The 13,817-nt window shown below is 52.6% G+C and overlaps 1 protein-coding gene across 14 annotated transcripts in view; it reads right to left on the bottom strand.

The window, feature by feature from the left end:
* Nucleotides 1-13,817, bottom strand: part of LRRC20 (leucine rich repeat containing 20) — a 105,597-nt gene that overhangs the window by 35,531 nt on the left and 56,249 nt on the right. For 12 of the 14 annotated variants that reach the window (XM_073878879.1, XM_073878881.1, XM_073878877.1 and 9 more), the window contains one exon: nt 9,631-9,780. In XM_073878879.1, the coding sequence (XP_073734980.1) occupies nt 9,631-9,780 (150 nt within the window). Of the gene's footprint in view, nt 1-9,630; nt 9,781-9,892; nt 10,096-13,817 lie in introns of those variants that run through there. The other 2 variants (XM_073878888.1, XM_073878887.1) reach the window with 2 other exon arrangements.

The following is a 13,817-nucleotide window of genomic DNA, read 5'->3' as shown; positions in this document are numbered from 1 at the left end:
ACATTTGCTAGAATTCTCCAGTGAAATCATCTGGACCTAGAGAATGTTTTTTTTTTTCTTTTTTTAATTTAAATTCAATTAGCCAACACATTAGTTTCAGATGTAGAGTTTAGTAATTCATCAGTCGTGTATCATACCCAGTTGGGCCTAGGGAATTTACGCTGAGTTTATGAATGCCACGTTGTTCACAATGGACGTGGTAAGTTTTGAAGGGGAACCAAACCATGGAGCAACAGCTCCCAGGCCCTTGTCACAAGGGGAGGGCAAAGAACACAGGTTTCTTGGGATGGAATCCACCACACCTGTCCTAGCCCTGTCTAAGTCCGGGACGTTATGTTGCCCTGCCCTGGATGCCTGAGGTTTTCTCTGATGTGTCCATGTCAGAGGAAGGACACAATTATGGCAAGGGCCCAGCCACCTGATGGGCTGGTGTGTTAAGCTTCCAGAAACCCACAGCTGCAGCCACAGCTGGCCCTGCTTCTCACCCCGGGGGCCACGACACACTTCTATGTGGTGGCTTCGCAACAACGCCCTGGCCTGGCCAGCCTCTCGTGGACACAGAGGGCTGAGGTCCTCTGGTCCCAGGGGGCTGAGTTAGCAGGAGCTCCGCGTGTTCCTTTCTGCTCTCTCTTACGCCAGCATTCAGAGTCCAGCAACCTGGGCTCCCAGAATGGACGGGGGCTCTGGGAGGAAACCCTAATTCCATCCGGCTCCCAAGATTGTCCGTGGCCTGAGTACAGCCCGTCATGACATTCCCTTATTTATCATCCCTGCTAAAGTGTGGTTCCCGGTGTCTGCTTAATGGACCTCTCCTTCCCCAAGTTCTTCTTATGACTTCCGCATCATTCTCATCTTGGACAACCGCCAGGTCTGACTCAGAGGCCTTGGGTTGACCCCAGGGGACAGAGGAAGCCTCCTGATTCCATGAAAGGGCAGATGAGGCCGGCCTGCTGTAATTACGTAGCCGGGCAGCGAGGGAATGTGCTAGCTCCAAAAATATCTGCCCGCTGAGGACCAATCAGCACCCTGGCCATGACCCTGCGTCAATGAGCAATCGTGCTGCTGCCTGCAAGGGCCCCCCTGCACGGCGGCCGGCTGCTGGGGTGAGGCAGCAGCTGTCCTTCCACTGGCCCATGCTTGGCACATGGACAGCTGCTGTCCACCGCAGACAGAGGGGCCAAGAGATGAGAGTCAAGTCTCCAAAAGCCACATCTGCATGGACGGACACAAGGAAGGGGCGAGAAAACTCTTCTAACTGGGTCTGGAACTCACTAAAGCCAAGTGCTAACCATCTGCCTCGTGAAAAGAATGAGGTGACTCTCGTTGTACCAACATGGGCCACTTGCTAAACTAAAAGCTAAGTGAGAAAGACGAGTTGCGAAACGGTGGACACACTCTACAAAGGAGCTCCCCACAGGGGCTCTGGCCATGGACCCGCAGTCCCGACCCCTTCCTCCTCGCTGTGAGGCCTTGGGCGAGTTACTGGTCCCCTCCCTGCCTCAGCTTCCTCATCTGAGTCAAAGTGATGACAGCACGACCGGCCTGGCAGGGTTGTAAAGATTTAAATGGTCTTGTACTTGCACAGTGCTTCTCCCAGTGCCTGCCGTGGCTATAATACACTGTGAATGTGACCAACATTAAACACATTTATGCTCATACTGGCAAGAGATTATCTCTAGAACTGGTAAGTAGTTGCCTGTGGGTGGAGGAAATGGCTATCTGGGGACGGGAGTAAGAGGGTGAGTAAGTCTCCCCCTCTGACCCTTGGAATACTGTACTGTGTGCATCCGTTGCCCATTCAAAACATGTAATAGGAACCTCAAATGAAGCCTTAGAGTCTTATAACAACTAGAGAAATGTATGGGAAGTGGGTAAGAAGGGCAGAGGTGGGATGGACACTTCTAAATCTCAGAGCCAGGAGTGAAGGAGAGCTTGGAACAGGGAAATGAAGGGGAACTGCGAAGCCCCACGTCACATGGGGGGCGAGGATTGTTCCCTTGAGCCCTGCAGGCATCCAAGCCTATGCCAAGTTGCAAACAACATCCCTGGGCCCCAGGTGTGCACGCGAGTCCTGGGTCTGCTGATTTCCAGGGGCTGGTGACATGCAGGATGGACATGTTCTGCTTGTGCGGCAGGAATACCTCCCCAGGCTGCCTCTGAGTCCCCTCCAAAGGGAACTGATTTATTCCTGTCACTTTCCAGAAAAAAGGACAAAGTTTGGTTTATAAGGATTTATAAATGAAGTTAACAAACTAACAGCATAGGAGATTTATATACTTCCTGCGGAGTATTATTATGATGTCCTTTTTAGGATGAGAAAATGAACGCTCAGAGTGGTTCAATCATTTGCCCGAGGTCACACAGCTGGGAAATGCTGGGGCCAGGTTTTCAGACCGGTGGTAAACTAGCTCCTCCCAGTTCCTAGCACAGTGGCTGGCAAAGAGTGGTCACAGGCAGCTGAGTGAATAGGGAAGGACAGAAGGTGCCATCCATCAGAAGCCCGGCCAAGAAACTCCGAAAGCCATCTACAGATGGCCCAGCATTATCTCCCGTCCTTGCAGCAACTCCCGTCAAGAGGTGGAGCCTAGTTCCCACCTCTTGAACTTGGGCTGGCCCCGTGACCACTCTGACCCATGGAATGCAGCAGAAGTGACGTTCTGGGACATCAAGCTGGGCACTACCCACTTCCTTCCTCTGGGAGTCCAGCAGCCACTGTGCCGTGAGCAAGTCCAAGCAGATCCGAGCCCACAGGGAGTGAGGCCCTGGACGCTGAGAGACCTCCCTCCTCAGACAGGTGACCTCAGTCTGCACATCAACCAGAACCGCCCAGCAGAGACCAGTTGACCCATAGCGCTGGAGGGAATAGCACACTGTTGTTTGAAACCAATTACCCTTAGGGTGCTTTGACGCGCAGTTAAGAGAGCAAAGAAACAGCTCTTCTGTTGCCAAGGATGCCCCTGGAGCAAGGCACGCTTGCCTAGACTTTCTAAGGACAGCTGGCCGCGCTCCTCCGGCACCCCACCTCTGGGCTGCCCTGGAGAGGAAAAGCAGGTCTGTGGTTCTGCCCCACGGGGACAGTTCAACCTCCTACTGGGGGTCTGAGCTCCACCTGCCTTTAGCTTGTGTGCCACAGGAGGGATCAAACGCTGGGGGGCGCTGAGGGAAATACGGTGGCAGAGAGCGGGGCATGGTGTTTCTTTGGAGAAGGTTTCCCCTTTGTGGCACAGTCCTGGCTCCACAGTGAGGCTGAGTGGGAAAACAGGAAAAGCAAGCAAAGTGGGGCTACCGAGGCAGGAGCCCCCCGCCACTCTGCTGTAACAAATGACTACAAACTAGGTGACATGAAACAACACACACTTCTCATCTTACAGTTCTGGAGCTCAGAAGACCACGATCGGTCTCAGAGGACTAAAAGCATGGGGCGGAGCTATGTACGGTCTGGAGGTTCCAGGGGAGAATCCGTGCCTTGACCTTCCTGGCTTCTAGATGCTTGTGGCCGTACTGCTCCAATCGCTGCTTCTACCATCACATCTCCTGCTCGGGGCCCTCCTGCCTCCTCATGGACATCCGTGCCCCTCCCACTTAATCCAGGATCTCTCTCCACGTCCAGGTCCTCAGCTGATTCACATCTGCAAAGCCTCTTTTGCCATGCAAGGTAACATAGTCACAGGTTGCATGAACTAGGATGTGGACACCCGTGGGGGGTCATTATTCCACCAACCAGATGGTGGGAAGTCACTCATTTGCCCGCTCAGTGCGTAGTTTTGAACACCTACCACTATGGGCCAGGTCCTGTGTTGGATGGTGCTAGGGCTGCAGCGACCCCCAGGGCTGTGCACGGATAAACTCAGTCAATCTTCACAGGAGCCCTATGAGGTAGAACCTTTACTGTTATTATTCCACAATACCAAGGGGGAAACTGAGGCACAGAGCCATTCAACAACCTACCCATGCTTACACAGCTAATAAGTGACAAAGAGTCAGGGCCCCAACCAGGAACAGCTGGCACCCTCCAATTAGGATAATCACGGAGGCTTTATTTGCAAGGAGCTGTTTACAAAGGTATAGGGAGTGGTAGGGGAACCTCAAGGGATCATGCAGGAACCCTGGGTCTGGAGCAGGGAGCTGTCACTACCCACAGCAACCCTGGGATGAAAGAGTCGTGTGGAGGCTGCCTCGAGGGAAGTGACCTTGGAATGAGGAGGACCTCACAGGGAGGTGGCCAGCGGAGTATATTCACTGAGCTTCTTCTCTCTCTTCCCCTGATTTCCTGGGGGGGGGGTCCCCATTGGCTGCATCCAACCACAGCCAGAGGGTGAGGAAGAGTAGGATCAGAGGCAAACAGAAGACAGCACACCCCAGAACCGGGTGTCTGTGCTTTGAACATCGCGAACAGCCCAGCCTCTCATCTTGTGGGTCCTGGTTCAGCCTGACCACAAGGCAGGCTGCTCCTTACCCTGGTGAGTCCCAGGCTCAGGGTGACATCAGGGCTTGACGACCTCAGAGGATAGATGGACAACCTTAAAATGCTGGCCTTGATGATCCTATCTCTAGGATCCTATCCTAAGGATGCTGAAGCCCACAGTACTTGGGATTCCTTTGATTCTCTACTAAGGAGGACTGACCCACTGCCCATAAGCATGTGCACAGGGGTCACAAACAGTACTGCGGCCCAGGGGCCTTCAACAACAGACATTTATTGCCCACAGCCCTGGAGAAGGGAGTCAGGAGGTTTGGTTTCTTGGCCTTTGCGCCCTTGAGCTCGGCCAGGTAACCCCAGGGGACAGACATCCTTGAGGACCGAAGGCAAAAACTGATGCAAAAGGCCACAATCTTATCACTACCTTGGGATCAGGTAGGAGCTCTTGATCGTTGGCAACTGTGAACGACTCAGGTGAGACAGAGCCTCCCGGACCACACTGTTCCAGTGGTGGGCTATGCAGAGGGAACAGAAGATGTGTGCCCAACAGAGTAGATCTGCCCCACCCCAGACTAAAACCGAGACGTCAGCGTCCAACCGACCACTGCAGGCTTCAGTGTCTGCCCTGCTTTCCAGCACTGTTCTGGATACCCTCTTTTCTCCCCCTTTATGCACGCAGTGCCATCAGCTAGAGAAAAGTAATCCAATGGGCCGGGGCAACACCGGAAGTGGAGGGAGACACCCCCACACCATCTCCCGCTGCCTTCAGGTCACCTGCCCCGGCTCCCTCCTGACAGGCTCTCTGAGGACCGCTCACTCGCTCAAGGCAGTCGCTGACGCCACACCGTATCCCCCCTGCTCCGTAACGTTCAGTCTTGTACTGTTTTAGTCCATTTCCCACACACACCTCCCACCTTCCTGAACGATGCCGTGGGAACTCCCTCTTTCTTTCTGTCCAGTGCCCCCTCCAAGCCATTTCCTCTAGAGGTTCCTGATTCCCCAGTGTTTTGGGCTGAATGGTGTCCCCCCACAATTCCTATGTTGAAGCCCTAGCCCCCTGTGCCTCACAGTGTGGCTGTGTTTGGAGGTGAGGTCTTTAAGATATGCTCATGTTCAAATGAGGCTTGTGTTCAAATTAGGGTGGCCCTAATCCCATCTGACTGGTGTCCCGAGAAGAAGGGGAGGCGAGGACATGCAGAGAGACCCCAGGAACACTCATGTACGGGAAGGCCACATGAAGACACAGCGAGAAAGTGGCCACCTGCAGGCCTAGGAGACAGGCCTCCGAAGAAACCAAACCTCCTGACTCCCTTCTCCAGGGCTGTGGGCAATACATGTCTGTTGGTGAAGCCCCCTGGGCCACAGTACTCCGTTTGGGCAGCCCTAGCAAACTAATACATGCACTCGAAGCAGACTTGATTGCCGCCTCCTCGGCCTGCCCGCCAGACTTCCTGTAAATGTCTGCTGAGTGTCCCCCTCGGGTGTTAAGGTGGCTGCTGCTTTCACACCCACCTCCCCCCGAGACACTGGGGACCCCTCAAGGCCCGCATCTGGGTCTTTATTGTCCCATCCACCCCAAATGGCTGGTGCCAGGGGGTTAACCGAGATGACACATGTCAAACCTCTGCGAGAAGCTTCGAGGGCTAAGTGCACTGCAAATTCGGACCCTCGGGTTATTACTTACCTGTCTGTACCCACAGCACAACAGGTGCTCCCGAGGAACTGCTATACTGAGCTGACAGGCAGGCTGTGAGCAACTGAACAGACACGCAGACAATGGCCAGGCTGCATATAAAAACAGCACTCGAACCCACACCCTGTAGCCCCCTTGCCCAGGGAGCCAACCCATCCGCTGTGGGAACCGGCTCAGTGGCCAGTCTGCTCTCGCTCACACTCGCAGGGACTCAGACGGCAGTCTCTATGGATGGTCCAGTTAGCCAAAGAAGACTCCCGTAACAATCAGCCCCAAATGGCCAGGACTTGATTACCAACGGACCACTTCAGGTCACCTGCAGAGAGCCAAAGTGCACCCTAACCAATCACACAGGATGCCCGCTGCGAGCTGGCCCGCGTCCAGCTCCTCCCCTCCCCCTCAGCAGGGCACAGCCTTCCCTTTTATCCCACTCCTCTGCCTGCCTGAGTCTCTGCCAGACCCCGGTGACAGCTGCCGGCTACCCCCCCCCCACTAGGGCCGGTTCTGAATCAACAGCCTCTGCTTCTCAGCTGGGTGGCTTTTATGGCTTTCCACAGGTGTGCAGGCCCCGGACACGGTTATGAGAAGAGCTGACTGACGCGTATTGGGAGGAAGTGGGGAGACAAGCCCCCGGGAGAAGAAGGGACAGAAGAGCCAGAGTCAGACAATGAGACGCACTCCACAGGGCGTGCCTGCCCTTTGCACGGATTCCATTGGTGCCACGGGCTCTCTCAGGTTTTGCTTTCTTCTTTTATAACCCGGATGAAAGGCATCCAGGGGATGGAATCATTTAAAGATGACCCAACTCCGAGGGGGGGCATAAGCCCAACAGAAGCCAGTCCCCAGGGCGCCCACCGGAGACAATGTGGCAGGTGGGGAGGAGGCAGACACGGCTTTCCCCCCAGCAGCAAGGCAGTCCACCTCCTCCATCAAGAACCAAGCAGAGGAAGCTGGCAAGCCAGCAAAGCCTTATTCAAGCTTCCCTTTCACACATAAAAGGAGAGGTTTTTTCAATTGAAAGAGAAACCACAAATCCAGGCTGGGGCCCAGAGCCATGGGTCCGGGAGCCAGGTGCTGCTCTCAGCTCCAGCCCCTCCCTGCCCCTGGTCCCCAGCCCACCACCGGCTCCTGCCGTCGCCACCTCGGTGAGGTCCAATTATTGCGTACAGCACAGCTTTCCTTTTGTGATCCAGGGCAGCGTGGGGGAGTCAGGAGCAGCCAGCCGCAGGGAGGAAGGGCCAACTGCATCCTTCAGTGGACCTCTGACCGGAAGGGTATTATTATGATAAACACATTTCCGTAGAGAAGGCACACAAATGCGCAGGGCTCCACATGCATTTCTCTGGCATGTGTCACTGCCCGCTAGAGAGGGCCTACTTATCCATCCGCCAAGGCGCTGACAAACGTCAAGTCCTTTGAAAGCCTTTGCTTTCCATACCCACCCGCTGCCCACGCCACTTGCAGGGAGCATGAAGTTTCCTTCCCGGCGGCCTCAGCATGCCCTCCACACCAGCATCACAGGACTTGGTGCTGTGGACAAGTCTGTTCGGTGACCCTGGGCTGCTTGAGGGACGGACCTGGTCTACCAGTCTCTGTTCCCCAGCCTCCAGATAGACGTCTGGAATACGGCAGATGCTCAAGGGAAAGCTGAATGAAGGAGAGCACAAATGAACTCTCGTGCTACCTGACTGCCCTTCCTGGAGGGCCCTGCAGCACCCACCATGCATCTTTGATCTTTCTACTCTCGTCTGGGAAACAAACATGTCGAGGGGATCCGTGGGCTACCGCAGGTGGCCTGGAAAGGCCGCCCTGGCCTGCGTGGTGGATGTGGGTGTGCAGCTCTGAGATGTCTGACAAGCCTCCTCTCCCTGACCTTCCTTTTCCATCCACGAAAGGGCATGGCAGAGACAGCTCTGATCGATTACGGGAGATTCTTCCAACTGATGGCCCATGGGTTAAATCGACCGTGCAAGAGTTTTATCGGCTTCCAGATTATATAAAAATTGATACAATCCCCATTAAGCCCGTCTCTCTAGCTTCTATTGAATAAAACAGAACACTCCCGGGGCGCATCTGGCTGAAGCTGAGCAGGGCGCATTTTAGTTTGCCGCAGTCCCCACCAGTCTCACGCCCAGATGCTCGTCACTCACATGCTAGTCTCTTAGGTGTTCACGCGTATAACCCGAGCATGGCCTCAACCTCGGCACTTTAGCATGCCTGGAATAGGTTTTAAAAGACGCTCACCAGGCCCCATACTCAGACATTCTGACTCAACTGGTCTTGGGGTGGAGCTAAGGCAACTATGTTTGTAGAAAAGTGCCCCAGATGATTCTAATTTCCGCCAGGGCTGAGCGCTGTGGTCCATGGGCCCTGCTGGCTGTGAGGGCCCATCTCATCCGTGCAGAGAAGCAGCCACAAGAAAAGGACAGACGGGAAAAGTTAGCCTGGGTAAAAGTGCCCACAGTGCCTCCGGGGGGCCAAGTGCTGCCTTGGAACCCCCCCACCCCCCAGTGGTTTAGGCACCAACGCAGAGAGCCCTGTGAGCATCACTCAGAAATGACTCTGCAGACCAGTCCTTCCTCCTCGGCCCGCATGCTTGCGGCTAGCCGGCGGTCTTTCCAGGTCTGCCCGTAGCTTGCTTGTCCCTGGGCTGTGTTTGCCAATTCACGCCTCGCTCTCCACTCAGGGCTCTGCACGATGCCCTTGCCCTCCCTAGGATGCCAAAAATCGACCGTGTGAGGTACGTCTGTGCACGTCCCTCTTGCTGCATCAGCATTTGACTTACTTGTTTCTCTAAACAGGCCCTGAGACCTGTTTCATGCCCCTACCGGACAGAATTCCAGAAGGCACGACTCGCCTCTCCTATGCCCCCTGTGCCCTCCCCAATTCTCCTACCCATGGCTCCCTGAGCGGCAGGGGACTCTCTCGGAAGGGTAGAGGGGCTGCTCTATGGAGAGGGGAGCGGGCACTGTGGTGGCCACTGCATCTAGCTTGCCCAGCTGGAGAAGCCATTTCAAGAGAATCCACAATGCCCACCTGCCTGTCGCCTGCCTGTCGCCCAGCCAAGCACCTCTGTCCACTTGCTGTGTGTGCTCAGGACAGCAAACTCCAACCTCCCCAGCACCTGTCACTCCTGACCCGAGCAAGCAGCGTGGGAAACCAGGGCTAGGGTGGCGGGGTAGGAAGGGGGCTTGTTCAAGCCTACTGAGAAATAACTCCTTGTGGGCCTCGGGACCCCACACAGTCCACCGGTCTGTTCTGAACAAAACAGTCACCCCTGAACCCACACCCTTGACCATCAGTCGATCTGATTCACAACGAGCTAGAGGGAGGAGCGACAAGTAGAGACCTCCAGGCCATAGGGAGGACACAGGTCCAGCCTTGGAGCCTCCCTCGGGAATGATTTCCCAAATCTAGCTGACCCGACCCTGGCCCCAGTGGACACTGTCCACACAGGGCTGGCACCTGAAGGCCGAGGGCTGGCCATGCCCTCCCAGCTGGGCTGAGCGGGGCCTACCTCGGAGCTGACAGAACGTGGTCATAAACTTGCTGGTGAGGGACTTGAGCTCGTTGTTGGCCAGCGTGATGAGGTGGATCTGGTCGGTGACATTCCGCAGGACCTTGTAGATGCCAATGGGGAAGGAAACCAGCTTGCACTCAGCCAGGTCTGCAGCCAGAGGACAGAGACAGAGCAGAGTTAGCCACAGCTGCTTGGGGACCCGCCCCACACCGCAGAGCCCCTGGCCCTGCCTCTGCTCCCCACCTCCCTTCTCTCTCACCTGTCTCCCCCGTGCCAGGTTCGAAAGCCTGCCCGCCCTCTTCTGAGAGCCCTCATTACCATGGGTCACACCCGTCCCTCTCCTGCACCCTGAACCCGTGGGTTTGGCGCAGCACCTTGTCTGGGAGCACGGCCGAGGAGCTCAAGTGCAGCAGGGGTGGCTGTGCCTGCTCAGGATGATGGGCACTCACGGCAGCGTCCTTGAGCCCCTGCCGAGTCCGCCCTCTGCACTCACCGAAGACTCCACAGTGAGGCCGCCGTCTCAACGCTACTCTGTAACAGTCGCCTTGGAAAACAGGTGGTTCACACAGACTTCATGGTGTGACCTTCTTCCCAGCCCTGTCACTCCAAAGGCAAGCCTGCGTCAGAGGCAGCCGAGAGGCCACCATGGGGCACAGTCTGGCCATTTCCAACGGGTAAGCCCAGTGTTACCCCCTGACCCAGCAATTCCACTTGTAGGGGTACACCAGAGAGAACTGGAAACATACCACACGGGGGCCTTCACTGCCGCATTATTCACAACACTCCAACGTGCAAACCACCCACCCGTCCATCCACAGACCGAGTGGATAAGCAAAATGTGGTATTATCCATCAAAAGGAATATTGTTTGGGGCGCCTGGGTGGCTCAGTAGGTTAAGTGTCTGCCTTCGGCTCAGGTCATGATCCCAGGGTCCTGGGATCGAATCCCACATCTGGCTCCTGCTCAGCGGGTAGCCGCCTTCTCCCTCCGTCTGCCGCTGCCCCTGCTTGTGCTCCCTCTCTCTCCCTCCCTCTCTCTCTGACAAATAAAGAAAAATCTTAAAAATATATATATATTGTTTGGCCATAAAAAGAAGCAAAATACCAATACATGCTACAGTGTGGATAAACCTTGAAAACAGGATGCTCAGTGGCAGGAGCCAGTCCCAAACGATCAGGTATTTTAGGAGGCCACTGACGTGAAATGTCCAGAGCAGACGAATGTCTAGACACAGAAGGCAGGGTAATGGTTGCCTAGGGCTGGGCAGCCCAGGGGTGGGGGCTCTAAAACTGGATGGGGATGATAGTTGCATGACTCTGGGAATATATTAAAACCACTGAATTGTCCACTTGAAGTGGGTGAATTGTATGATATGCGAGTTCTATCTGGAGAAAGCAATTGCGTACATAGGACAGCAGGGCCGCACTGAAGGCATGGCTCAGAAACTAGGCTCTCCAGTTACGCTAAGTCACTTAAAGTCCCTGAGCCTCAGTTTCCTCAACTGCAGAACAAGGGTACTACTACCATCTACCGAGCAGAGCTGTCAGGAAAACTAAATATGAAAAGTATTAAATATGCCTGGCAGGTGCACAGTGGGGATGGGGATGCTCTTTCTCTCCGCCTCTTCCACTTTATCTCCCCTTCCCACTCTACCCAAATCCTCTCTATGCTTCAAGGCCAGCTCCCATCCTATCTCTTTGGAAATCTTCCTGGATCATACCCATTATTGGGGGCCACCCTCCTCCAACCCCTGAACCCCAGGAGCACTAACCAACTCAGACAGCACTGTCCCATCTCTCTGCAAACTTGTCTTTTTCCCCAAAGAGGCTGGACTCCCCTGGGCCCCTAAGCCTTTAGAGATCGCTCCAAAATAATTATGCAACATTCAATTAATATTCCTACATGCCGGTAATGATATATAGTTTTTACAGATCCCATTCTGAACAGCAACAGTAATGCAAAGTCTGTCGAAATAATCATAATTGAAGCCCTTCTCTCTCATCTGCCTCACAGAATTTCTACCCTTGCTTTCAGACCAGCTCAAATGTCACCTCCTCTAAAAGCCTTCTCTGACTGCTCTAGACAGTTAGTTGCTCCAATCTCGGAGTCTCATAGAGTACGAATGAGACCTTTTCATCCTGTACTGGGTTACCCTTGTTTTGTGTCTGTTTTCCCCCTGGACTGGGAAGACCTCCAGAGCACAGGACTGGCAGTGCTCCAGCACACTCAGAGGGCAAAGTAGGGGTACTGGAGATCTCACGGAGCTGGTCTGAGAAAAGAAAGGGGGCAGATAGGGTAAGGGCAGAAGTCCAGACAACTGAGAATCCACAGGGGTCTTCTACAGGGCATCCTATTAAGAAGTGTCTTGGGGCACCTGGGTGGCTCAGTCTGGCTCTTGATTTCGGCTCAGGTCATGGTCTCAGGTCTTGGGGTGGAGCCCCGAGTGGGGCTCTCAGCTCCGTGGGGAGTCTGCTTGAGTGACTCTAGCCCTGCCACTGTCCAGTGTCAGGCACTGGCTCTTACATCAGCCAGGAGGGCTGGCAGAAGAGGGTTCAAGGTCCTGCCAGGAAGGAACGAATCCCCAGAAGTGGGGCTTTCAGTAGAGGGAGATCAAGGGCTGGAAATGGACCGGCTCTGTAGGCTCAAAGTTTGGAGCAGGCTGGGGATTCTAGAAAGAGCAAACACTTCCAAACAATTATTCTCCTAGTACTTTGTGCGAGATGCACAATGGGCTAGGGCTAGAAAGGAATCTTTGTTGTGGTTGTAAATCATAACAGCCCCTTTGGGTAAAAGCGACAGATCTCATACAAGCTAGAAGCAACATCAAGGAAAACGTCAGAAGCTTTCCCTTGAAAGCAAAGAGCAAAATAAGGATGCCTTCCATCACCAGTATCTCTGAATATGATCTTGGAAGTTCTGGCCAAAGAAATAGAAAATATAAACACTGGAAACAGATAGAATGATTATTATGTGCATATGAAATGGCTGCATAGCCTCAAAAAACTAAAGTAGTAATCTGACAAACTACGCAAATTAAAAAGGTCTCAGCGAAGTGGCTAATCAAAATACATACTCAAAATTCAGTAATATTCCCATATGTCAGCAATAAAATGTAATTTTTAAAGATCCTACTTCAAATGACAATAATAATATAAAATATATAGAGACAACCAGAATGGAAAATGTATCTGACCAATATTAAGAAAAGGAAAAAAAGTTCACAAAGATGTCTTTGGAACTCGAGGGTATTATGCTAAGTGAAATAAATCAGTTAGAGAAAGACAAATACCATATGATTTCACTCATATGTGGAATTTAAGAAACAAAACAGATGAACATAGGGGGGAGGGAGGGAAAAATAAAATAAGATGAAAACAGAGAGGGAGGCAAACTATAAGAGACTCTTAACTATAGGAAACAAACTGAGCGTTGCTGGAGGGGAGGTGGGTGCAGGGGATGGGCTAAATGGGAGATGGGCATTAGTGAGGGCATGTGATGGAATGAGCAGTGGGTGTTATATGCAACTGATGAATCACTACATTTTATCCCTGAAACTAATAATACACCACGTCAACTAAATTGAATTTAAATCAATTTTAAAAAATTAAGAAATGCTAAAAAAATAGATTTGTATGTAAAGATACAGAATATGCTTGTTAATGACAAAGCAAAAGATTGAAATGATAGTGATCTGTTTCAGAAATCAGTTTATAGATTGTTTAATGTAATTCCTCCTGAAAATCCAGAAAGTTCTTTGTTGTTTTTTTTTTAACTTATTTAAATGGTTTTAAATTTCAGCTAGGGAATTAAGCAAGCAAGGCTGCCTAGAAGAGGAGAAGGTAGGGGGATAACCAATGTTTTAAGATTACAATAATTAAAACAGAGGGCAATAAGAAAAATAGATTAGAGAAAGAAAATAGTCTGGAAAATGTAGTCTATAAATAACATGTCATAATTTAATAAACACAAAAGGAGGCCTCACAAATGAATTGGGGAGGGGAAGGGTTAATAATTGACATCAGAATAGCCAATTAACAATTCTGGGAAAACAAAAGAGACTCTCAATTAACCTAAGAATCAAAGTAAACTTAGGAGCCTGGGTAGCTCAGCTGGTTATGCATCAGACTCTTGATTTCAGCTCAGGTCATGATCTCAGGGTTGTGAGATCAAGCCCCACGTCATGG

This window comes from Callorhinus ursinus, unplaced genomic scaffold (genome assembly GCF_003265705.2).
Source record: "Callorhinus ursinus isolate GAN/ISIS: 27379988/994484 unplaced genomic scaffold, GSC_fseal_2.0 scaffold31, whole genome shotgun sequence".
Lineage (NCBI taxonomy): Eukaryota > Metazoa > Chordata > Mammalia > Carnivora > Otariidae > Callorhinus > Callorhinus ursinus.
Note: the sequence above shows the minus strand (reverse complement) of the source record. Positions and strands in the feature narration are given on the sequence as shown.